A 23,969-nucleotide genomic window follows, 5' to 3' on the forward strand; every position below is an offset into this window, starting at 1 on the left:
AATGTGTGTGGTGCAGTACCCTCGCCCCTGGTCAGTCGCCTGTGGCCCTTTAAATGGATTAAAAGTAAAGGCAGATGACCAATTCAGTTCCTCAGTGGAAGTCACCACGCGTCAAGTGCTCAGCACGTAGCCGGCAGATACTGCAATGGACAATCAGATGAAAGGCGTTTCCGTCACTGCAGAACGGCCGCTGGATGGCGCCGGGCTGGATCACTCCTCTGATGAACAAACCCTTCGTCCTCTATACATCGTGAGGAAGGGTCCTGTGGGGTTTCTTTCATAAGCTCCCTGCCCCGTAGAAATGTCCGTTTGGATGGGACCTACTCCCTTACAGGTACCAATTAGAGTCTGTGAAATGACAGCGGGTTGGCTGGCTAATGCTGTGGGCTTGATAAAGAATAATCGAAAAATCTTGCTCCAGAAAGAACAGAATGATTGAATTCACACGTCACAGAGGCTGAAGAAATTTCCAGCCTGATTCAGAGTCTTTGGAGTAGCCCGTTGGGAAGGCGCGTGCCATACCTGCTCCAAAACTCGGATTCCCCAGAACTGAAGTCCTCTCCGCGCTGGCCGTGAGGCTTCACACCCCCTCTGACTTCCATCCCTTGGTGTCCTCCTGTTCCCCTCTAGTGGGACTCCAGGGCATCTGTCTTTCTGCTCTGGCTCGGGCATGTTTGCAGTTGTAGCAATGGGAACCTGGAGATGGGAAAGGCAGAAGAGGCCGTTATCACTCATCTCTACTCTACCCTAGGCAGCTGCTTTCCAGTTTGTCTTTTTTCCTGTTCTCAGGGGAAATTGCCTTCTGCCCCCTGTCCGTCTGAGTTCCTCGCGGAGGCGGGGGGAGTTTGGGCATCTATGCTGTGTCTTCAGTTCATTTTGACACCAGAATGAGCCTTCTTGGCTGGTTGATTTCTTTGTCTGCTGTCACCACAGAGTCAGCCCATCTGTCAAGTCAAAGGCCTCTGTTGAAGTCCTGATTTTTACCATTTACTAGCCATGGATCTTGCGTAAATCATTCCCTTTCCTGAACTTCAGTTTCTTGAAATTGGGGACTGTCCTCTTTAACCCGTCACAGTCATTGTCACCAGGTAAAAGGAAATAGCCTGGATTGTGTCTGTTTATCTGACTTCTTCCCCCCTCCCCCCACTGCCTCTGGCAGCATCCTGTTAGAAAGGAGGGATGAACAGGTAAACTGGACCCTCTGCATACAGGTGGAGCAAGAGGATGGGGAGGGACCGTCTGGGGCTGCCTTCAAATTGGTTACAGAAGACCACAGGCTGCCAGTTGATTGGGTTGTATGTCCCCTTTTAAAGGTCAACTTTTTCTAAATCAAGCTAGCTCACAGAGTGGGTTGGAGGGAGGGGACAATTTTTAGAATGCTAGCAATCACAGTATTTCCGTATCCTCAAATAAAAAGAACATCACTTGGAGACCTTTGCGCAAATGCATTGAAATACCACACCCTTCCCCCGGCTCTTGTTCCACCTCCATCTCCCTCTGGAGAGGGGAGAAATTAGCACTAAAGACAGACATTTGTGAGGGCAAACCACGCTGAATTTCTGCCTTTAATTGTAACGCAACTATTTGCTGTGGGTAGGAATATTAGCATGTTCTCAGTGATGTTTTTGCCAGGTATTTGTTTTACTTAAATGGCAACAACAGAAATTCAGTGTACATGGTAAGTTTTTCTTCCATCCTAAGGGCAAACTTCTACTTTGCCAGTGATTTCAGATATGGGATGGGAAGTCTCTGATGCCATCCTGGGAACTATCTAAACGGGTACTGTTTTTGTCATTATTCTTAAGGTTGAGCTCTGGGAGGCATGGCTTGAGATGCATTTAAAGTCACAGTTGGAGGAAAATACATTAGTGTTGCCACCTGTTGTTTAAAAAAGATAAAAGGATGCATCTGCTTGACACATGTGTGTGCACTCTAGAACCAGCAGCACACAGAAGCCAAATGCAGAGATGCTTGGACAATAATGAGGAAGGAATATGCAGAGTTTGGTGCTTAAGGACAACAAGCGGGACCTGTGACAGTGCTTTTCATGAGTAGAAGGTGAAGGTGGAAGGCTTTTACCAGGTCACATCTATAAAACTGAACCAAGGGCATCCGTATAAAACTAAGTGCCAGAGAGACCTAATAATAGCAGGCTAGAAATACAGATTGTTTTGGTGGAGGGTTGTTTTTGCTTTTGGTTTTTAATTTGTGAGGTATTCTGCTTTATGGCTTTAGACCAGCCATGCTTAATTGACAGGTGGCTGGAGATTTACTAGCCCCCCCCAAACAACCAAACCCTCACTGCTGCTGTATTCCCAGTGTTAGAAAAGGAATGAAGAGGTATTGAAAGGAGGAACAGTAAAGCCTTGAGGAGAGAGGAGCTGCAGTTGCAGGTAGGGAAGTGCGGGGCATCATTTGGCAGAGGCTCTCAGCCGTCAGTGAGCAAATGGGGACTCCTAACTCAAGGACAAATGTCTGCACCCCACAAAAATTGAGTAAAAACCAAGAGTTTACATATCAGTTTTCAGCCAAGATACATAAGTGGTTACCTGCAAGCTTTTCCAGAAGGCTCGGCAACCGTCCAGCCCTACCAGAACATCTTGATCAAAAACAGACCCCTTTCCTATAATAGATGAATCACTTTTAAATTTAGTGTCTCATGTTCACCCTTCGGGTCCAAGATTTCCACCTCTGGCTTTCATCTTGAGGCGCTACAACACTTGCACTGTGTTGTGTGTGTCCGCAGACGCTTGTGGTAGTCTTGTTTGTAATAGTGAAATTGGAAGTAACCTAAATATCCAGGAGTTGGGGATTGGTTAAATCAAATGCGGTACAGCCACATGATGAAATAGCATACAGTGTAATGTTATGCTGCATTATCTTTAATGACGTGGAGGGATATTTGAGGTGAACTGTTGGAAAAAAAAAAATGCCCAACCTATTGAGTATGATTTCTGAGAAAATGCACACACACGCTCTCCTTTCTTGAGTGAAACATACTAAAATATTTGTATATGTATAACTTTCCTTCCTACTTTCTATTTTTCGATTTTATAACATGATTTTATCTACATCCATATGTAAATAAACAATTGAGAATAAAGGGTGACTAAAGTAATATTTTACCATAAGCTTCCCATTAAAAAATAAATAAGGGTATAAGCAAAAAGATCATTGGACATCAGGAAGTAAATATCTATTACCATAGCTCAGAAAGGATTGCCATTTGGGAAATATTTGTTGGGAGTAATAAGCAATCTGGATAAGGAATCAGAGCATCTAAAGAAAGGAAAGCTCCTGCCTCCTTTGAACTTTGAGATCAAGAAAGAGACAGGAACACACCTTCTGCTCCCTCTGCTGTGTTTAATCAGTTGAACAAATACCCACTGTTGAGAATCATCCAATATTATAGGGAGGCATAAAAATCAGCCTTCTTGCAAATAACGTTATATTTTTCCAAGTCTGTGACAAAAATAAGTCTAGCATCTTGGGCCTATTATGTGTCTCTACCAACTACCAGGTTTCAGCCTAGTCCCACACCATCTCAGAATGTCAGCCAGGGCTCCTCACATGAACAACAGCCCAACTCTGTCTTGACAAAATGAAACAAAGATGATGGGATCTTGGAGACTCTTGAATAAATAAGTTTCCATTTACCTGTGATTTGTTCTCAGATAGTCACATTAACTTGGCCATGAATTTCTTTAGGAGACACGTAATTGTTCAAAGCTGGCAAAGGTTCACATAATTAAGATGCTTCTTATGTTTCTATTTTGTTTGACTTTCAGACCATGGCATTGGAGCTAACCACCTCTTGAATTAGCACAAATATTATTTGGTACTTTAAAAAACGCTATAGAAGTTTTATCTCATAGAGAACAGATGGGTGGTTGCCAGAGGTTAGGGATGTGGGGAAGTTCTAGCTATAGAAGGGCAGGTCATACAGGAGGCTTCTTTGTGGTGCTAGATTTCTGAATCATGCCTGTAAATGGTGATGGGTTTCAGAGAATACAGACATGCACAATGAGTGCCTGGAAAAACTGGTGAAATACATGTCATAGTTTTGTATCAATGTCCATTTCTGAATTTCGATCATGTACTATGGTTTTATAAGATATTATCATTGGAGAGAAGCTGAGTGAAAGGTTACATGGGAACTCTGCACTGTTTTTACAACTCGTGAGTCTAAAAGTATTTCAAAATAAAAACTTAGAATGGGAAAGAGCAACATTCTTTCAAATGTGAGATTTTCCTGAGAAGATTGTCATTTGCAAAGTTTATCATAAATCTAGTTAACGTAATTAACTCACCTACTTGAACGGACAAAAAAACATAACATTCAAATGATTTTTTCCCTTTGGAGTCAGGATGACTTTAGGAAAAGGAAAAATAGGGATAGATCCTTGAAACAAACTTCTGTGGACTCCTAAGTGTATAGTATAGATAAAGAAACATTCGTGGAAGGTTTATCATTGTTCCCCTGCATTGGCTCCATCACTTCTAGGAGGATAGTAGTTGCTGCTCATTGCCAGGTGGCTGGCAGCTCCTCCCTGCAGAACAGGCATCTCCACCCAGGGTCAGGCTTGCCCTGTGACTCGCTTTGACCAGTGGTAAGCCATGGGTGGGAAGCCTGCTGCTTGCAAGAGATTTCATTGTTCAATTCTCCCTCTTGCTTTTCTTTCCCTGATAACGGTAGGTCCCCAGGGGTGGTTGCCTCTTCATCCCTTTGTGCTGGAAGGAGCAGACACGTGCCCCTACCCTGGAGCCCTTGACGTAGAAGATGAGTGAGAAATAAATGTTTGTTGTGGTAAGCCAGGGAGATTTGGGGTTTTCTCATTACAGTTTTGCTGCTAAGCTATTGTAATATCAAAAAGGTAGATGGTTTCTTTGACAGCCCCAACTTAAAATAACATTCCGTTGACCTTCAACCTACCCGCTTTCAAAGTCAGAAGTTCCAACCCATTCTGTTGCTCTTCATCAAATGACATAAAAGGGTGATAAACTTGGAACTTTCTCTGGGTCTTTGTAGATCCTCTTATTATCTAAGGTGTTCACTGCCCCTTCCTGGGAAGGAGTACATACCCTTGCCCTGTTGACTTTCAGCTTGGCCGTGTGCCTTGTGTTGGCCATTGAAGTGTGAGCAGAAGTGATGCACCCACCGCTTTTCAAGTGGGAGACTTAAGATCCATCAAGCGGTTCTGCCATGTCCTTTTTTTCTTTTGCCTTGGGATCGGCAATATTCCAAGTAAGGGCTGCTCTCTTGGTCCCAGAGTGAAGCGTGAGAGAGGTTTATTGCTGTAAGCCATTGAAACTAACTAGGAGTGGTTTGTTAGAAAGTCAGTGATTTGTTACCTCAGTATAACCCAGCCTTTCCCGAGTGCAGCAGGACCTGAGCCACACCTGGTGTCTTCACCACTGGGGACACAACTTGGTGCACAGTAGGTGAACATAAATAATTTTGAAGACAAAATGAAATTGATAGCTAACCAGGAAACACCTTATTTTTTAAATGAATAATGCTTAGGCTTTGTGGTTTGAATACGTACATATTTTATTTTTTATTATTTTTATTTTTTACTTTTTTTTTATTTAGGACCACACCCGCAGCACATGGAGGTCCCAGGCTAGGGGTAGAATTGGAGCTGTAGCTGCCAGCCTACACCACAGCAACACCAGATCTGAGCCGTGTCTGCACCCCACACCACCGCTCACAGCAACGACGGATCCTTAACCCCCTGAGCAAGGCCAGGGATCAAACCTGCATCCTCATGGATCCTAGTCAGATTCGTTTCTGCTGCGCTGCAACGGGAACTCCCTTACATATTTAAAGCATCTTGTTTTAATCAGATTTCTCACTAAACCACCAAAGATTCTTTCGGAATTTGAGGGCTGTAATAAGATGTGGATGTCAAGGTGTCCTGAGGTGATGACAGTATATAAAATTTATTACAAAGGAGGGAGATATCGGTTATAATATATTATAGCTTGTAATTACATTTTCAGTTGCACTGATGGTTGGCGGTACTGAGGATCCGCACTGTGACCTCATGTAGACACCTTCTCGGCGGGATGCTGGAGAAGCTCTAGACAAAGCCCATTTGTCACCAGATACAGCATTTGTGCCTCACGTGCCTTCAGCATCTGGAGGCCGTCCCTCCAATGGTATCGCATGAACCAGGTGAACTATAACCAAGTATATTCAGCCGAGATTCCTGGTCATCTGGATTACATAGAAAATGTACGAACTCATTTTTTTTTAACCTAAATCTTTTCGATAAAGCTGAAAGGCCCCCTCTCACTGTTCTCGCGAAAGCTCATCCACCCTCACACTTCGCCCAGCAGCCTTTTGCTTCCATAACTATCTAGGGAAAAGCTGTTTTATTGTTATCTATCTCGGGGTTATTTTTTATTCATTTTTTTTTACACAAATGTCATTGTATTTTATGTTTCCCTCTGTGGCTGCTCTTTTCATTAGACAATATGTCTTGGAGATCTGTCCATGCTGTTACAGGAAGGTCCAGCTCGTTTGATTTAATGGCTGCAGAGTATTCCAGAATATAAGTAAATTATGGTTTATGTAGCCTTGCTGGTAGAGATTCATACAGAATTTTTTAAAGAGAGCCTGTCGCTTCATATTTAATGATGACAGCATCTTGCATAGCTGGGCTGAGAACCCATAAGAATCTTTCTGCCTGCAAAGCCTTATTTGACAAGTACGTCCAACTGTAAAGGCAAATGTTATTCATCAGAATAAAATGGGGTTACATACAGATCAGAAATTAACTATTACCACAAATGGAAGACCCGTAGTTGGTTTTTTTAGAGCAGGAAACATGCAACAAGACTGCTACACTCAAAGGCACAGCTCCCTTGACCAAGCTGATTCCACAGCCCGAGAAGGGCTGTCCGAGGCTTGCTCGCTCCCCACGTGGTAGCCAGCGTCATAATTATGACCATACCCAGGGTGCATAAAATCACCCTCATCGGATGATCTGGTGTTGGTAATACTCTCATGTTAGCAACAAAAAAACGTTTTAAATAGGGATTTAAAAAAAAAAAAATCACAGAGTTAAAAAAAAAAAGCCCTGCTTCCCAAGAAATTGAAGATCACAGAGGTGACCGTGTGTTTGGTGTTGCTTATGCAGTCGGCATGTGGGTGACGCCTAGACCCAGGCTGGGCTGACAGGCAGGATTCGTGAAAACCCAGCAGATGGTGAGAGTGGCCATCTCTCCTTGGAATGTCGAGGGAGCAGCTTCAAGGAGCCGCACCGCTCGGTGGGGGAGGGGGACTGAAGGTCACACCCCAGGACTTCGCTTAAAAACAGTCTTTCCCTCAAGTCTGAACCGCAGCCCTTGGTGACAGCCAGTTCGGTCCTTTACAAGACATCTGTGGGGCATTTCAGAGACATTCACATGCGGGTGGAAAATTCAAGCCAGGATGACCTCTAGCCACCACCCTGCCATTCTCTTACTCATCACATTAAAAGGGCATTTGAAGCGATGTCTCTTCAGATATAAACATCCTCATCAAAAAGCATCATCGGCCGCCTGCCTGCCTCTCGTGTACAGGGCGTCTCCGCGTTGGCCTGTAGAGATTTCCCAAGGCTGGATGATCCTCCGGCCTTGAAGACGGCCGTTTAAGACTCATCGAGAAGATGCCTTGTAGACACTTAGAGATAACACAAGAAGACATCTAGGAAATGTAAGACCCAGTCAGCATCAAACCGTTGTGCACTGTAGACCCGTCGGTTTACTTTTAACATATGGCAGAATGGTGATGGGGAAGGCTTTGAAAGGTCCAAATAGAAGTGCTGAGAAATGTTCCCAGTGAAGCGGCGAGGTTATCAGACTAAGACAGGAAAAGCTGGCTAGCAGATGCTTTCAATAGAACTTGACATTCTCATTGGTTATCTTTTGCTAAGAGGTCTAGATTTAGATGGGTGGGTAAGCCTTCGCGTGTGCCTCTGGAAATTGGTTTAGTCAAAAACTTCTTTTTCTCCCCCAGCTTTCTGTACTTACCACAGAAACATCTGAGCTCTTTCCTGCTTTGATTATAATATCAGGCTTGTGACATGTGACAGCAGGTTTCACACTCCACTTAATGAGAGGTTGCCAGTGCCTAGAGAAGTAAAAAGTGAGATTTACATGCATTCTGCAAAATGAGAAACTCGGTGATAGTGAAGATTTGGTGTATGTCCCAACCACGTCTCTGGGTAGCCAGATTCACCGTGACCTCTATGTGGGATAACTGTCTAGAATCCCCAGGTGAACAGGGACGAAAGCGTCTTTGTTAAAGACTTGGAGGTTCCTTTCATACACCTTCGTATTGAAGGTTCACTGTGTGAGGCAACATGATTTTAAAGGGTGCGAAGACAAATTTCTGCATCAGGTGGCTTTGCAGTCCCAGAGGAACCTCTTGTTTCTTTTCCCTCTTTGCCTTGGTTTCCAGGAAGCCCAGAGATAATGTTCGTACCTAAAACTTAGTGGCCAGCCTTGGTTCTGGTCCAGTTGCAGATCTGGCAATGTGCTTTAGGAAATCTCTTTGAAGACTTCAGTGTCTGTCTCCATTCTGGAGTGGAAGCAGGGTGATGAATGATGAGGAAAAGCAGGAGGAAGTGGGGAGAAGAATGTACGTAAGTGATGTATAAAAGAAAAAGCCCCGGGAGTTCGGAGGAAAGAAGGAACGTGTGAGTGTCAGATACTCCCATCTGGACATGCTTCCAGGGAGAAGGAAGCAGCCTTCGTTTTTTGCCTTTTTAGGTGTTTCAGCAGGTGGGGTCTTGGCATCATGTGGTTAGACCAGGTGGAGGGAGCAGCCATGGCAAGAGAAGGTGGGGTGCTACCCCGGGCTCGCCCAAGTAAAGATCAGACGTCAAGGTTTATAGGCCTAAGAAAGATCCCAAAACCGTGTCCATCAAACGCTTGCTGCTCACAACCTGAGGACAGGTGGCACCTGGACACCTGAGACTCAGCTTCTCTCCATCCACGTCCCTGGCTGCAGGGAGCCTCCCAGGAACACCATGGCAGGTTGTGGTCTGTGTGACACACTCAGCAGCTGACAGGAAACCTACACAGGAGCCCTTGGGGCACAGCTCCTACCTTGGGGTCCTGTCTTTCCATTCGGGTTACAGGCACCACCTGAAAGCCCACGGCTGACGCACCTGTCACCGTCCTGCGACCCGTGGTTGGCACGCACTTTGGGTGTGCCCTCGGTCAGCCTGTGCCTCGAAATGCTTTTGTTTTGAAAAATGGATCAGAGTTTTAGAAATAGCACGTGCTTCCTATACTTAGAGAAAAACACCTTGATCCGACTTTTCAGACCAGTCTTTAGACTCGGCCTCCCGTGACCCCATCCCATGAGATCCAGTGGGTTATATATTTGATAAACCAACAACAGACGCTCCTTTGATGGTGTTCTACTGGAGTTAATGGTATTTACCCAGCAAATATCACCGTATTCCCTACTCCGTGAACAGTGTACAATAAAAATGCGTGCACTGGAATTATGCATGTAAGAGCTGGCATAGGTCTGAAGAGTGTTCTTTAGTAACATTATCAGAGCCGGGTCCATGCCGAGTGTGGCTCATGTACCAGGGTCATGTAAGATGTTATCACTGGAGGAAGCAGGGTGAAGAGTGTGTGGGAACAGTCTAAACTATTTGTGCAAATTCTTTTGAGTCTTTAGTTATTCCAAAATAAAAAATTAAAAGCTTGTTAGGTTTCTTTTTTAAAGCAAGACAGGATCAAAGACATCCCCTATCCAGGTGTTTGCAGGTTTTTATTTTAGCAGCAGCCTCCCTCTCCCATCAGCAGCCCACGGACACCTCCTGACATAGCCATAGGGCTCCATGGAATCTCACGTTAAAGATCCTGAATCCAGTCCAACACCCTCAGGTTCCAGAGGAGGAACTCAGAACCCAAAGAAGTAAAACGTCTAACATTTACTGAGCACGTACGATGTGCCAAACACTTTGCCGAGGGCTTTGTAAGAAATCTTAGAGTTCCCTGGTGGCTCAATGGGTTAAGGATCCAGCATTGTCACTGCTTTGGCATGGGTTCTGTCCCTGGCCTGGGAACTTCTGCATGCCATAGGCACAGCCCCCCAAAACCCAAGACAAAAGAGAAATTTTACATACTCCTCATGACAACCCTAAGAGTAAGTGCTTTCACTCCATCCCCTAGGTAAGGAAACCGAGCCTTGAATATATGGTAAGTAACTTGCCTAAGTCACCCAGCCAGTGAGTCTGCAGTCAAGCTGCAGAATCAGAGCTCTTAACCGCTAATTTTTACATTTGGTTTGCATAAACTGCACGCAGGCCAAATCTGAGGCTTTCAATGCGTATGTGTTACATCAGATGTGTGGTGATATTAAATACTTCATTAAGAGTTTAAAAAACAATAATGTGCCACTAGGTAGTGGCTGTTGATGTATCGATGGAAACTCAGCCGGGGAGGCTTTCAGGACAGTTGCTTTCTGCAGCTCTCCGTGTGTCACAGCTCTTCGGCGAACGCTGGGGTTTCCTCTGTCGGAGGAGGTGAGGGTCATCAGACCCGAAAAAGCATCCCTGCACCTGAGTCATTTCTGCGATGCGGGGGGTGGTCCACATGGTCCAGACAGCGCGTGGGCCGGTCGGGCGGCAGGTGGGCCCACGACTTAGCCCACGGCGCCGGTTGGTGCCCTGGAAGGCAAGCCCGGGGCACAGGGAAGGAGCTGAGGACCACAGAGGGAGTCCTGGGCCGCCTTGCCCACTTGGCCTCTGCTCCAGCCGCCTGTGAGCGCGGCAGTCGATCGGCTTTGTCCTTCCTCTCATTCAAGCCCAGTTGGGAAATTTTGGATCCTTTGGAGTCGATTGCAATTTTGTTATTGTTGGCAGTCACCTTCTCTTATTCTGGTCCAGAGTTTTTTCCGGTTGCAAAGCCCTTTCTCTTATGTTCCCTAAGCCTCACCCCCTGGCTAGGACACGGACAGACGGGTTTTATTTCTGCTTTGTAAATAAATGGCGTGACTTCTCTGAGGCTGCTGAGTTTGCGTCAAGGCTGGGGTCAGAACACAGGTCTCCAGGATCCTGGCAAATGCCTCTTCTTGGAGGAGAGATCTTGGCTATCTCAAAGCACCCTCCCTGCCCCCAGCACACAATGAGGATCCACAAGCCAGCGGTGGTGATGGTGGTGGTGGTGGTGTTGTCATAGCAACGCCCTTGGCCATACTTTTGATCTCAGGTGTGAGGGCTCGAGGAACTTGGTCACTCTCCAGCTTTCTCCAGGACGGGGAAGCCGTGGTTTCCTCTTCCTCCACCTCCAAAGGGCAAGCGCCTAGAGATGCCATGTGGGGGTTGGACCAGTAGCCTTAGATTTTCCTGAAAAGTAAAGCAGGTTGCCCGTGTGCCATGTCAGCGGAGATTAGTGTGACAGCCAGCTGGCGGGACAGCTGCCCTGGAGCTGCCTGGGGTACCCTGGCTTTGGAGGGCCGCGAGGGAGCTGCCATGCTGTATTTGTTTAACACCAGTTGTTGATGCCTGCCTTCTGTGGAGGAGATGGGCTGTGTCCTTTCCCCTGGCATCCTCTTTGCCCTCCACGTGGTGGGATACAGCCTTTACGGTCCGCACTGGAAACTGACAATTGATGCCGACACTGGCCTGCGACCTTGACATTTTGCCCAGCGTCCTGGGATATTGGGAAAGTGGGTGGGCTGCTCGAATGGTGGCGGGCTAAGGCCACACTTCAGTCCGTGCTCACGGCTCCTGCCGGCTAGGAAGAGTAACCTCCCCAAAGAGGTGCGGAGTCCTCTCACCCTGAAAGACATTTTGGAAGTACTCTAGTGACCTGCCTCGACTACGGTTAATCATTTAAAGACACATAGGCGCCCTGGCACCCAGGAAGGTTGTTGAGGAACCTTCCAAAGCAGTGGTTCTCCACCTTCTGTCTGCCCACATTGGGATCACCAGCAGGGCGTGTTGAAACACCTTGAGGCCTTTTCCGCAGCTTGACTCAGTTGGTCTGAGGAGGGGCTCAAGAATTTCATTTCTAACAAGTTTCAGGTTGACACTGGTGCCTTTTGTAGGGCCATGGTCGTAAAGCAGAGATTGGCAAACTCTCTCTGTAAGCATTTTGGACTCTCTCAGTTAGCATTTTAGACGTCATGGGCCATGCGGGCTCTGTCACAACGACTCAACTCTGCCACTGTAGCCCCAGAAAAGATGTCAATGAATGAGCATGGCTGTGTTCCACTAAAACTTTATTTACAAAACAGGTAGCGGTCTCATTTCAAAAAAATCTTGTAAATTTTTTTTTTTTATAATTTTAATGATGTTAGGAGACAGAACTTCATTCTTGGTACATTTCTGAAAGCCCTTGGATGCGAGTCAAGGGTTAAAGGCTTTGATGTTGGTCAGCCCCCATCTCTGATAGGCACGAATCACTAACCTCTGTATAGAATGAGAATAATTTTTTTAAAAAAGGAAATGTTAACATTTATCAAGCTTGCCTATATGTTTGATTTACTGTTATTTATACTATTCTGTATGATTAGAATATTCTAGAATGTTTCAGTTCTTTAGGAGTTCCTGTTGTGGCTCCTTGAGTTAAGAACCTACCTTGTATCCATGAGGTTGCGGGTTCAATCCCTGGCCTCACTCAGTGCGTTAAGGATCCATCATTGCTGCAGGCTGTGGTATAGGTCTCAGGTGCGGCTTGGATCTGACCTGGCTGTGGTGAAGACTGGCAGCTGCAGCTCCAGTTCAACCCCTAGCCTGAGAACTTCCATGTGCCCCAGGTGCAGCCCTAAAAAGAAAAAAAATTTTTAAATTTCCATCTTTAAAACGTACTCATCAGAATTCATTGATGTGTATGTGGCTTAGACTTAAGGTTCCAAAGTCAACCAAAAGGTAAATTATAAAGTCAAAATCACCTTTGGAATTCCCTCAATCCCCAGCACCTGGGCTGTGAGAAAGTCACAAGTCGAGCATATCTTTGAACATCTTGCATTGGAGAAACCCTGGACTGAAGGGTACCTCCAGGTTCCTTGTCTGCCGTGGAGCCCCTGGTCTCCTGCTCTCCCCATCACCATCATTCAGATGGTGGCAACTGCTCAGGCCACAAGAATGCTTTGGAAGAAAGAACTGAATGAGGAAGGGTCCTGACGTGGGCATGTTGAGAATGAAATTGTTACGTAGCTCAAATAGGATCTTTTAGTGCAACCCTCCTGCGTATTTATAAACAGAGGTGCAAGAAGCAGAGGAACTTATGCTTTACGTGGATTTGCCCTTCTTAGCCCCTTCCTAAGATGGACTTGTTTTGTCTTTGTAACAATCACATGAAGCAAGCACTGTTAATCTCTCAGTTTACAGTCGAGGCAGAAAGGATAAGTCATTTGTCCAAGGTCATGCCTCTGGAAAGTAATCGAACTGGAATTTGAATGCAAGAAGTCTAATTCCAGAGTCCCTGTTGTTTAATTGCTATGGTGTGCTGTAGGTAGCTTTTACTCACCCGTCGTCTACCTGTGGATCCAGGAACAAAAACAACTACTTGAAAAAAAGGCTGCCTTCTCATACCTTCAGTAATTTGTAGGCTGTGCTGGAAAGGAGAAGTTGCAGCAGGGGGCTACGGGATGTAGACATTCAGGGCATTTCCAGTTTCTGTCTGATTGCGCTGGAGTTGCCCTGTGCACATGCATACAATGCTTTGGAAACAGCGCAGAAGCAGGAAGACATCCTTGTTGGTTTGGGTCATGCATCTCTGGTCTTATGTTTCTGGAAATGCTGCCCAAAAGGAAATGGACCAAAACTCTGTTGAACGGATCCAGGGTGGTTCCCTTCATCATCACAGAGACACTCTGATCTTGTGCCGCCTCTGCTGTGTGACCTCGGAGAATGGCGCCTCGTGTGGTGTCGTTGACTGTTAACATAAAGATGGGGCGGGGGCGGGGGGTGCTGAGCTTGGCTTAGTCCAGAATTGCGGTCCTTTCATGACTGGAGTGAACGGTGTGCTTCTTCTCCCCTTAGGACCCCCGGAGCAAGCACAAGTTTAAGATCCACACGTATGGAAGCCCCACCTTCTGCGACCACTGCGGGTCCTTGCTGTATGGACTTATCCATCAAGGGATGAAATGTGACAGTAAGTTTTCTTTTCCGGGAGATGCTGAGGTTCTGTAGCGTACGCCCAGGGTTGGCCGAGCACCAGCTCGTCGGTAGAATTCGTTCAGATAGATCCCCGGCTGAGAAAATACAGAATCTCTCCACTGTCAAAGTTTCTGGTTTATTAAACTACTTAATTGCCTAATTAGGAATCCCCCCCCAAAAGCACCCGATTTAATGAAGTCGGTGCTTGTCACAGTTTCTCGTGGTAGAAATCTTTAATCACCGTAAAAATGCAAGCTAGCCCCACCCCAACGCAAATGCCATGTGTGGAGAGATGCTCCCCACCCCTGGATTCCACATTTGGTGAGGCTTCAAAATAAGCTAAGCATCCATTATCTTCCTGTGTCTCTAATTAGTGGGCGGACTGTGGAAAAATCCAGTAGGCTCTCCTTAAAACTGAAACCACAACGAAAATAAAAACAGGGCCGGGATCTTTCTTAAGTTCCCTTGCCCTGCATGTTTGTGGACAGATCAAATTTCTGTCAGTCCATGAAGACCGCTAATGAGGACGATATCTGCTCTCTTTCCTTCTTTCTTTTTCTTTTTTCTTTTCTCTCTCTTTTTTTTTTTTTTTTTTTTTTTTGTTCTGTATGTATTTCTACCAAATAACAGGAGGAAAGAAAAACAACTGTGGAAAACTCTTTGCTTTGTTTATTCTCACGTAATGAGATTCCCCGGGCTATTTATTTGTTTCAACAAGATTTTATTTTTAGGACATAAAAGGTAATTACTGAGCCTGTTTTCCTAGTAGACAGGGAAGTGTTATGGAAACATCAGCATGCTGTCACTCCTTAGTGACTGCTACAGTGGCCAGAAGCCTTCGACGTGAATCCCGACATGGAGGAAAGGCACAGATATCATCAGGCCATGGTGTGTGTGCAAGGGCTCGGTTCCGGGACCTTCTGTGGACACCAGCATCTGCAGATGTTCAAGCCCCAGAGCCAGCAGATACCGAGGGCTAACTGTATAGTTACTGCCAACAACCCGAGTGTCAGTGGACCCGTGTTGCTCAAGGGTCACCTGTACATAAAAATAAAGACATACGGACTTGATGGAGTAGATGGATGGTTTCTCAGAACGCAGGGCTGCTTCACCTTACATGGCTGTGGACTTTAATAGCCTCATGAGACCTTGGTGGCCTTCAAGGCTGGCTTTCCATGTTTTGAGAAATGCTCAGATTCCAAACACAGTTTTCGGGGGTTCTGCAAGTGTGGATTCTAGGTGCACTTGTAAATACACTTTTAACTATTTTAAAACTTGGAACAAAAATGAATACCCAGGATTTCCCATTGTGGCTCAGCAGAAATGAATCTGACCACGAGGTTGCGGGTTCAATCCCCAGCCTCGCTCAGTGGGTTAAGGAGCTGGTGTTGCCATGAGCTGTGGTGTAGGTCACAGAAGTGGCTCGGATCTGGCGTTGCTGTGGCTGTGGTGTAGGCCAGCAGCTGTAGCTCCGATTCACCCCCTAGCCTGGGAGCCTCCATATGCCACAGGTGTGGCTCTAAAGAGCAAAAAAACAAAGAAAAATGAATACTCGGATTGTTGCACACAGGATGTTTATGAGTCCAGTGAACTGAAGGTGACCTTGAAGACTGAATGTTGCCGGCTTCACTCAGTGGGCAGAATGGGCCATCACGTTTCTCCTGCCAGGATCATGAAGCACGCCCTTAACCAGTGGTACCAATTGCCCAGACTCTTTTGCATGGAGCAGGATTGGGGGGGGGTGCTGTCCGACTTTAACACAATACAGAAATAAATGAGCAACTGAGGCTGAACTACTACTCAAGTTGAGTCTTGACCTAGCAGCCCTGACAGCTGGCTTCCAAATTTTGTTGGAATCAGAGAGCTTTATCGGTTATCCAGGAATGTCTTTATAGCAAATAAATGTTATAGATGGGAGTGTATTAAGTAAATGAATGCTAATAACACTCATCTGGTTTATGTTGGGATTCTGCCTAAGATTTTGGCTCTATGATGGGTTCTGTTGCTAAAAATGTTGAAAACCACTGACCTACCCCAGCGTGTCTTGTTTTTGTTTTAAACTCTATTCCTTGGAGCCCCAGGCTTTCTGGGGCCACCGCCTCTGCTCCTTCCTGGAAGCAGGAGGAAAAGGAGCAGATGGGTGCCAGGACCCAGATCCTCCCCTGACTCCTGCAGAGAAGAGCCCTCTTCCTGGCCCCTCACACGCTGGAGGGTCGTGACGCTCTAGACACTTCTGCTGGGTGGAAAGAAAGTTAGCAAGCCCTTGTGTGGGCTGGCCTCATAGAGTGCAGAGTAGGAAATGGAATCAGAAAGCAAATGGGCTTCCCAAGATGAACAGGCCACTCACAGGAGAGCCGGTCAGGACTACAGCCTGGTGCCCTCGACGTCCGGCGCCCTCCCTGTCCTCCACATCCTTCCCGGAGGCTCGGGCATTTATTTCCTTTAAGGTGAACCTTCTGCCCAAGTACTTAAGTGATCTGGTCCACACAAGTGATAGCACAGCTTTTCAGGAGTCTCTGCATCATCTGAGTCCAGGTACATGATTTTGAAGAGTTACCTTTGGGACTAGCAGCCCAAACAATTGCAAACCAAGTAATTGTTCTCCCCCTTCGATGGTTAATTGTCGCAGACATCCATCACCCGTGATGCTGCTTGCAGTTTAGTTCACCATGGTAACCACTGAGGATGAAACCTCAGGAAGGCTCCCCTGAAGAGCCTTGGAGTGTCCCCTGGAGGATTTGTAAGCATCCCCGTGGCCACCCCTCCTTCTGGGAGCCTGGGAGTACAAGGACAGTGGAGCTGGAACACCTCCACCCTGTCTTATGTGTGTATTCACTGCACAGAATTCTTTTCAGGGTTTCTTGAGTTCACTGCAATCAGACTGATCTTTTTTTGATCCTCCCCTTGTCTCGCCCACGTAATGTCAGCTGGTGAGGAATGGCTGATCACGCCAGGCGTGTATTTGTTTTACTCAGAATAATATTTAAATATTTGAAGACAGGTTTGAAGTATCAAACACAGGTTCTTTCAACAACAACAGCAAAAGCAATGTACTTAGGCCTCCTTGGAAATACAGAGTTAGCTGAGGAAAGGAACATTTTTTTTTCAATTTCCCAGAGTCAGCCCCACAGAGTCTCTTTCTGAGAAGTGAGCTCAGAAAGGCACAAGAAATTCTTTGGCAGAAAGAATCCTCTGTTTTATTTTTGTCTTTTTAGGGCCACACCCACGGCACATGGAGGTTCCCCGTCTAGGGGTCATATGGGAGTGGTCCCCGCCGGCCTATTCCAGAGCCACAGCAATGCCAAATCCAAGCTGTGTCTGTGACCTACACCACGGCTCATGGCAGTGCCGGATCCTTAACCCACTGAGCAAGACCAGGGATCAAACCTGCGGTCCTCATGGATCCTGGTCAGGTTTGTTTCCACTGAGCCACGACGGAACTGCAAGAATCCTCTAAATGTCAGTGTGCATATGGTTGGCCTCTGTGTATATAAAATGTGAACCAGCCTGCCCTTGATATGTGTTTACCTATTCGAATATTGAATACTGTTAAATACCTGAGACACCCAGAGAAGACCTGGCAAGGGGGTGTTTTGCTGCAGTTAAGCCTGGCTGACTGTGGTGCGAGTATTTTAAGGATCTTGTCACTCACAGGAAGCCTTGCTGGAAGGGACATCTGTGAACAGTTCTTGATGTCACCAGAAGCATTATCGCAGAGCATCAAGTTCGCGGGCAGCTCGTTTTCACGTCTGTTCTTAAACCAAAACACTGAGGGGGTGGTGCTGGTGTGCATCCGTCTGCCCAGCCTCACCCTCTGCTGCCTCGATTCACAGCCTGTGACATGAACGTGCACAAGCAGTGTGTGATCAACGTCCCCAGCCTCTGCGGCATGGACCACACGGAGAAGAGGGGGCGCATCTACCTGAAAGCCGAGGTCACCGACGAGAAGCTCCACGTCACAGGTGAGGCGTGCGTGTGCGGTGGGAGGCACGTGGCTTCTCGGCGGGCATTTGGGCCGGGGCAGTGACCCCGGGACAGGGCTCAGTGGCCCGGGCTGGCCAGATGCAGAGCCCCTGATTCTCCTTAACACGTCTCCCAAGAGAGGGGTCTGTGCGCCCAATTCCCAGATGCTCAGCATCTCCTGGAGTCACAACCTTCCAGTGGAGCACGGGACTCTGACAGCGTGGCTCACGTCTTGTTCCCCCAGTGATGGGGTGACCGGAAGTCAGCTACGCAAAATGCCACTGGTGAAGGTAGACCTGGGGCGAGGGGAGGCGGACGGATGATTCGATGTTGAAGGGTGTGTGGCTCTGATGACCTGAGGAGCCCACCAGGATGTAACAGCCACCGCCCCTGGGTGTTAACCCTTCCTCCGTGCTGGGCCGGAGCTGAGTCGGTCCACGGGTGAACTCATTGCTCACCACTGCCCAACGATTAGCCTCACGTTCCTGAGGAGGAAGCTGAGCACAGAGGGATGGGCACTTTGCAGTGTCAGGGGGTACAGGAGGGGCCGGGATTGGAACCGCATCAGACTCCAGACCCTGTGCTTCTCGCTATCCCACCACACGCACCGCTTACAAACAGCCAGGCCCTGGGACACACCCTCCTTCGGGCAGTGGGGAGGGGCACTGTCAGAGCACAGCTTTTCCCTTGGTTTTGGCCCCAAATCCACACCCAGTCAGGGTCTCCCGGAGGCTCATCGGCCCAGCGTCCTCAGCGTGACTGGACAAATCTGTGCCATGACCCCCTCTGTGTTGATTTATGGTTTAATCCCTCGGGTGTCAGCCTGGTTTCCTGGCTCTTGGGTCCCCTCAGTACCACCACTAACTCCCGTTGCCTTGACAAGGACACTTGAAAAATAATCAAGTGGTTTTTTTGTTTGTTTGTTAACCCAGTGCCGTCCTTTTGGTTAGGAATTTAGGGAACTCAAACAAGGGATGTCTAGGTTTTGCTAGGAGAGAGTCAACACACTTTGCTGCCACACAACCTTGTGGAGCAAAGCGGATATAGCTGATGGTCACCCTGGGATCGTGTGTAAAATCCCAGTCATAGACACAGAACCTCTTGTGACTTTGCTTTAGAGAAGGTCCTTCATTTTCTCCGAACTGTCCTACCTGCCCCCTTGCATTTGGGACTGCTGTTGTCACCCTCATTCCCCTTTCATTGGACTGATGCTATTGGTGGGTCCCCTTGGGCTGACAGCCGGGGTCCCTCTGCCCAGAGCAGGCAGACTCCTTGGGGACCACGAGTGTGTCAGCACTGTCACAGCCCCACACTCACTTCTCTCTGTTTTCCACTAAGGCTCCTCCATTGTCAGTCACGTATTGGGATCCGGAGCTTGCAGTTTAGAACATTATCACCGTTAGGTGGTCGGGGATTGAGCAGCATGGAGAGAGAAGAATGCCTGTTGGCTAAACTTTGCAAGTTTTCCCTTCATTTCATAAGCTACCGGTGGCGGTATGAGAGACATCCCAGGTGAATAGTCAGCGCTCACCTGCGAGGTTCACAGCGCCCTGTAAGGCAGGCATACCTGGCCAGGTTTTTTCAGTGTTCGTCTCTCTCGCACTGTACTTCTGAACACAGCAGAACACACGCTGTGCGTGCTAGGCCGGCCCCGTGCGTCTCCATGCGGTGCTGTCTGATGTTTCCAAACTCTTCTATGAGCCTCGGGAGCCTTGCAGGTGTAAAGCTTCACCGAAGGGCCCAGGTCCTGGCTGGGGTGGCACCTGGTGTGCGGTCCAAGGGAAAGGCCCACCGTGCAGGGACAGCAAGGAGCATTCTCCCAGGGCTCATGTGCCAGTGACTCCACCATCGCCAAGAGCTGAACGTGGTCCATAAACCGTCTTAGGGGAGGACACCCTCAACTGAGTTAGAGCTTCACACATTTGTGCAGAGATAACATCTCTGCTCCAGGACTGTGATTTCAGCAACAGCAGCTCTCACTCACTGAGCACATCCCACAAAAGGGGCACCTTCTAAGCACTTTACCTAATTAACCTACTTAAACCTGCATGGAAATGGATCGTCCTTATAGATGAAGAAACCAAGGCACAGAGAAATGACATGCCCAGAGTCACCCTGATGGTAAATTTAATATGTAAATGTAATGCTTAATAGGTGGTAGTATTTAATATCAATATTTAGGTAATATTTAATATGAGTAGTAATTACTTATATTTGTAATTAAATAATGTAATATTATTAGTAAATAAATTACTGGTAGTTATTACCTATTAAGTAAAGTACTTAATAGGCAATAACAGTTTAAGTAAAGGACTTAATAACAATAGTAATAGTAATAACAGTTAATAGTAATAACAGTTAATATTACTATTAATAGGCAACATTTAATATTACTATTCAATTTTTAATAGGTAAATTTAGTGGGTAAATTTAGTGGTTAAATTAATATTACTATTAATAGGTAATAATATTTAATATTACTATTCAATATTTAGTGGGTAAATTTAATACTTCTACCTATTTATTGGTAGAAGTAGAGCTATTTTACTGATAGTATCAGTAAGAACTGAAATGTTGTCTTAGCTCGAGCTACTCTAATACCTATCAGCCCATCAGTTCTGGGCTGAGAAATGCAAGATCAAGGTGCCACCAGTTTGGTTCCCAGAGAGAACCCTCTTCCTGGCTGTGTCTTCGCTTGGCAGAGGGAGAGAGAGAGAGAAGGAGCTCGGGAGTCCTAGAGAGAGAAAGGGAGCAAACTGCAGGGCTTCCTAAGTGCACTAGTCCCGCCCTAGGGCCCACCCTTATGACCTCATGCCTCCTAGTCCCCCATCTCCAAATACCATCACCATCAGGGGGTGCAGCTTCAACCTACAAACTTGGGGGCACCCGTGTTCAGTCCACAGCACGTCTAATTGAAAAGTACAGTTGTTTTCCGTGTGAAGGAAATTCAGTCCTAAATATAGAAAGCCAAACCAAAGGAAATAACTAATTAGTAACCATCTCTTTGAAACTTTTAATTTAGACTGAATTTAGATTTTCAGAATCAGAATTAGCCTGACTTCAAGGAGAACAGAAATATAAACAATGAACCCCAAGGAGAAGAGCTTACGGAACAAGAGAAAAAGTTGCTGAAGTGGTAGAGTTTCTGTACCCCCTTCACCCAGCAGCCCTGGTGGGTAAGAAACTGTCCTTACCTAACCCTGGTGTAAGTGTCAGCGTCGTCACGTCTTTTCATCGTACCTGATAAATTTGTGGGAAATTGGTACCTATGTTAGTCACTAGAAATTGTTTTCAAGAGTGGAAGACATTAGGAGTTCTCGTTGTGGCGCAGTGGTTAACGACTCATACTGGGAACCATGAGGTTGCGGGTTCGATCCCTGGCCTTGCTCAGTGGGTTAGGAATCCGGCATTGCCGTGAGCTGTGGTGTAGGTTGCAGACACGGCTCAGATCCTGCATTGCTGTGGCTCTGGCGTGGGCAGGTGGCTACAGCTCCAATTGGACCCCTAGCCTGGGAACCTCCATATGCCGCGGGAGCGGCCCAAGAAATAGCAAAAAGACAAAGAAAAAAGAGTGGAAGACATTAGACTTGCTTTTTCCAGGATGAAAGGACGGCGAGGAATACCAAGCAGAGCCCTTCAGAGCCATTCCTGCCTTGCCTCCTGTATCACCTGCTCAGACCACCTCCTAATAACCCAGTAGATCAGGCATCGGTTTGTCTTGACAAATGGTTTCAAAAACACTGGCTGCCTTTGATGGAGTACTTCCTGCCTACTTACTGTCCATGGGTAGGACTGGCTCTTTCTCTGTGCTGAGTGCCTCAGAGTCGTTGTTTCATTGACCCTTCAAAAACAGTACCACAGGGTACCTCGTTGAGCAAATGAGCTAAGAGAGGGGAAGGAAATTGCTCCAAGTTACGAGGTAGAAGGTGATGGGGGTTGGGGTTTGAGCCCAGGTTGGACTCCCACACCCATAGGCCCTGAAACTCCTAAGTCTCTCTCATTATTTAAAGAGTGTCTATTGGAATAAATAACAAACCCACAGGCATTCCTGTTGTGGCTCAGCAGGTTAAGAACCCGACTCGTATCTATGAGGATGCAGGTTCGATCCCTGGCCTCACTCTGTGTGTTAAGGATCCAGTGTAGCCGAAAGCTGCAGCTCTGATTCGACCCCTAGCCCAGGACCTTCCATATCCTGCAGGTGCAGCCCTAAAAATAAATAAATACATACATACATACATACTTGCTAACCCCCCTATTCAGCACCCCACACGTTCTTTTAAGTGACAGAAGGTCTAAATGTGGGCCTTAGAACCCCGGGGAAAAGAGACTAATGTATGGAGGAATTAAGGAACAATCCAGGTCAATGTGTAGTTAAGTGCTCGATGATGTGGGTGCCCGATGGTAAGCAACTGGGAGATGCTGGGGTGATGGGGGGGGGGAACTCTGCAGAGGAGGAGCCTAAAGGACTGTAGCTATTTGAGGGCTGAGATGGGATAAAAAAAGTTGCCTGGCTTTAAAGAGAACACAGATATAAACAATAAACGATAATGAGCAGATCTTATGGTACAAATGCAAGTGATTTCTTGGAAAATGCACTTAAACCCTAAGCGGCCGAGTTCATTGTTAGATTAACTCCATTTCCATTTTACCTGTGCAGAATCATTCCAAGGGAACATAATCCCCAAAGTAAAACAGAAACTCCCCATGGACTCCTTCTCTGGGATGGAAATCACCCTTTTGAAACCAGAGATCAATTTCTTTCCGAGATTGGTGCGGTATTTATGGGAAAGGCTCCCATTTTCATGGTGTATTTTTATTTTTTGCCTTGGGGCAGTGGTGCTGATGTTATCTGTCATTTTTTTCCCTTTTCAATACATGAGGTTAATAGGTTTCCTTCATTCTTGTGTACTTTTTATTTGGTTTGAAGGAGTGGTTTAAAAAAAAATCCCTCATGGGAGCAAATTTTCAATTTAATGTTGTAAGTAAGTGGAAAAAATATTGTGTATTTTACAGCTGTTTCAGGAACACACCTCTCCCACAGACAGATCGTCCCGCAGAAGAGTTTGATTTTTCTCAAATACTTGGGGCTGTTAATTTGACGTGGAGCTTGAGTTCCGTGGGGGAGGGGAAGGCTTCCTGCAGGGTCTGCGCTCCCGGAAAGCCTGCAGATCGCATCCTTCCATCTACCTTCTAGAGCCCTGTGCCCTTCTGTGCCTTTGTCTTACTCCGCCAGCTGTCAAGACTCGCCACCATGCTGTTGTTGAGGAAAACAGTAATAATCCCTCTGTGTCTTCGTCCAGCTCCTCAGGGCACAGTTGCAACAGAGTGTAACAGTCATAACTTCTTTCATTTGACCATTTGTTATCCATTTATTAGCCGTGTGTCAGGCTCTCTGCCAGGCACTGGGGAGGGAGGCTAAGATAATTAAGACATAGTCCTTATCAGGGAATGTGTGGTCTTTGGGGGGAATTAAGGCCGGAAGAAGAATGACAGGGGACCAGTGGGGAAAGGATTCTTTAGGTAAAGGTGCAGGAAGCCCAACACAGCCTGGGGTTCCAGGGATCCCGAGTGTGCAGTGGGGGGAGCTGAAGGGGAACCTGTCTCCATTTTCAGGGGGTTGGGGCCACGGTCATCGCCGTTTAGAGTTTGCACCGGTCTTGGGAGTCATGTCTTAATAGCGCCGGGTTAAGTACTTCTTTTTCAAACAGGAGGATTTAAAATCCCAACTGGCTATGTTTTCAACAGGGGCAGAGCATCGGTCTCCCACCTTGAACTCCAGGCGTGACTCTGAGGGTCACGGGACCCTCGCCTTTTTCTGTCGATTCTGGGAGAGGGGGCATGGCAGGTGGGCCAAGCTTGCCCAGAAGCTTTGTGCCGATGCTTTTCCCA

General features: G+C 46.8%; 1 protein-coding gene across 8 annotated transcripts in view; it reads left to right on the forward strand.

Annotated features, from left to right (window-relative positions):
- Positions 1-23,969, forward strand: part of PRKCA (protein kinase C alpha) — a 386,878-nt gene that overhangs the window by 248,617 nt on the left and 114,292 nt on the right. For all 8 annotated transcript variants that reach the window (XR_014820939.1, XR_014820938.1, XR_014820940.1 and 5 more), the window contains 2 exons: positions 14,001-14,112; positions 17,951-18,079. Coding sequence is in view for 5 of the 8 variants with exons in the window: in XM_084984029.1 (XP_084840155.1) it covers positions 14,001-14,112; positions 17,951-18,079 (241 nt within the window). In the remaining 3 variants the exon portion in view is untranslated. The remainder of the gene's footprint in view (positions 1-14,000; positions 14,113-17,950; positions 18,080-23,969) is intronic.

Source organism: Sus scrofa, chromosome 12, assembly GCF_054392235.1.
Source record: "Sus scrofa isolate SSC_HxYL_T2T_F1_AM1 chromosome 12, Sscrofa_HxYL_maternal_Yorkshire_Landrace_v2.0, whole genome shotgun sequence".
In the NCBI taxonomy this organism is placed as follows: domain Eukaryota; kingdom Metazoa; phylum Chordata; class Mammalia; order Artiodactyla; family Suidae; genus Sus; species Sus scrofa.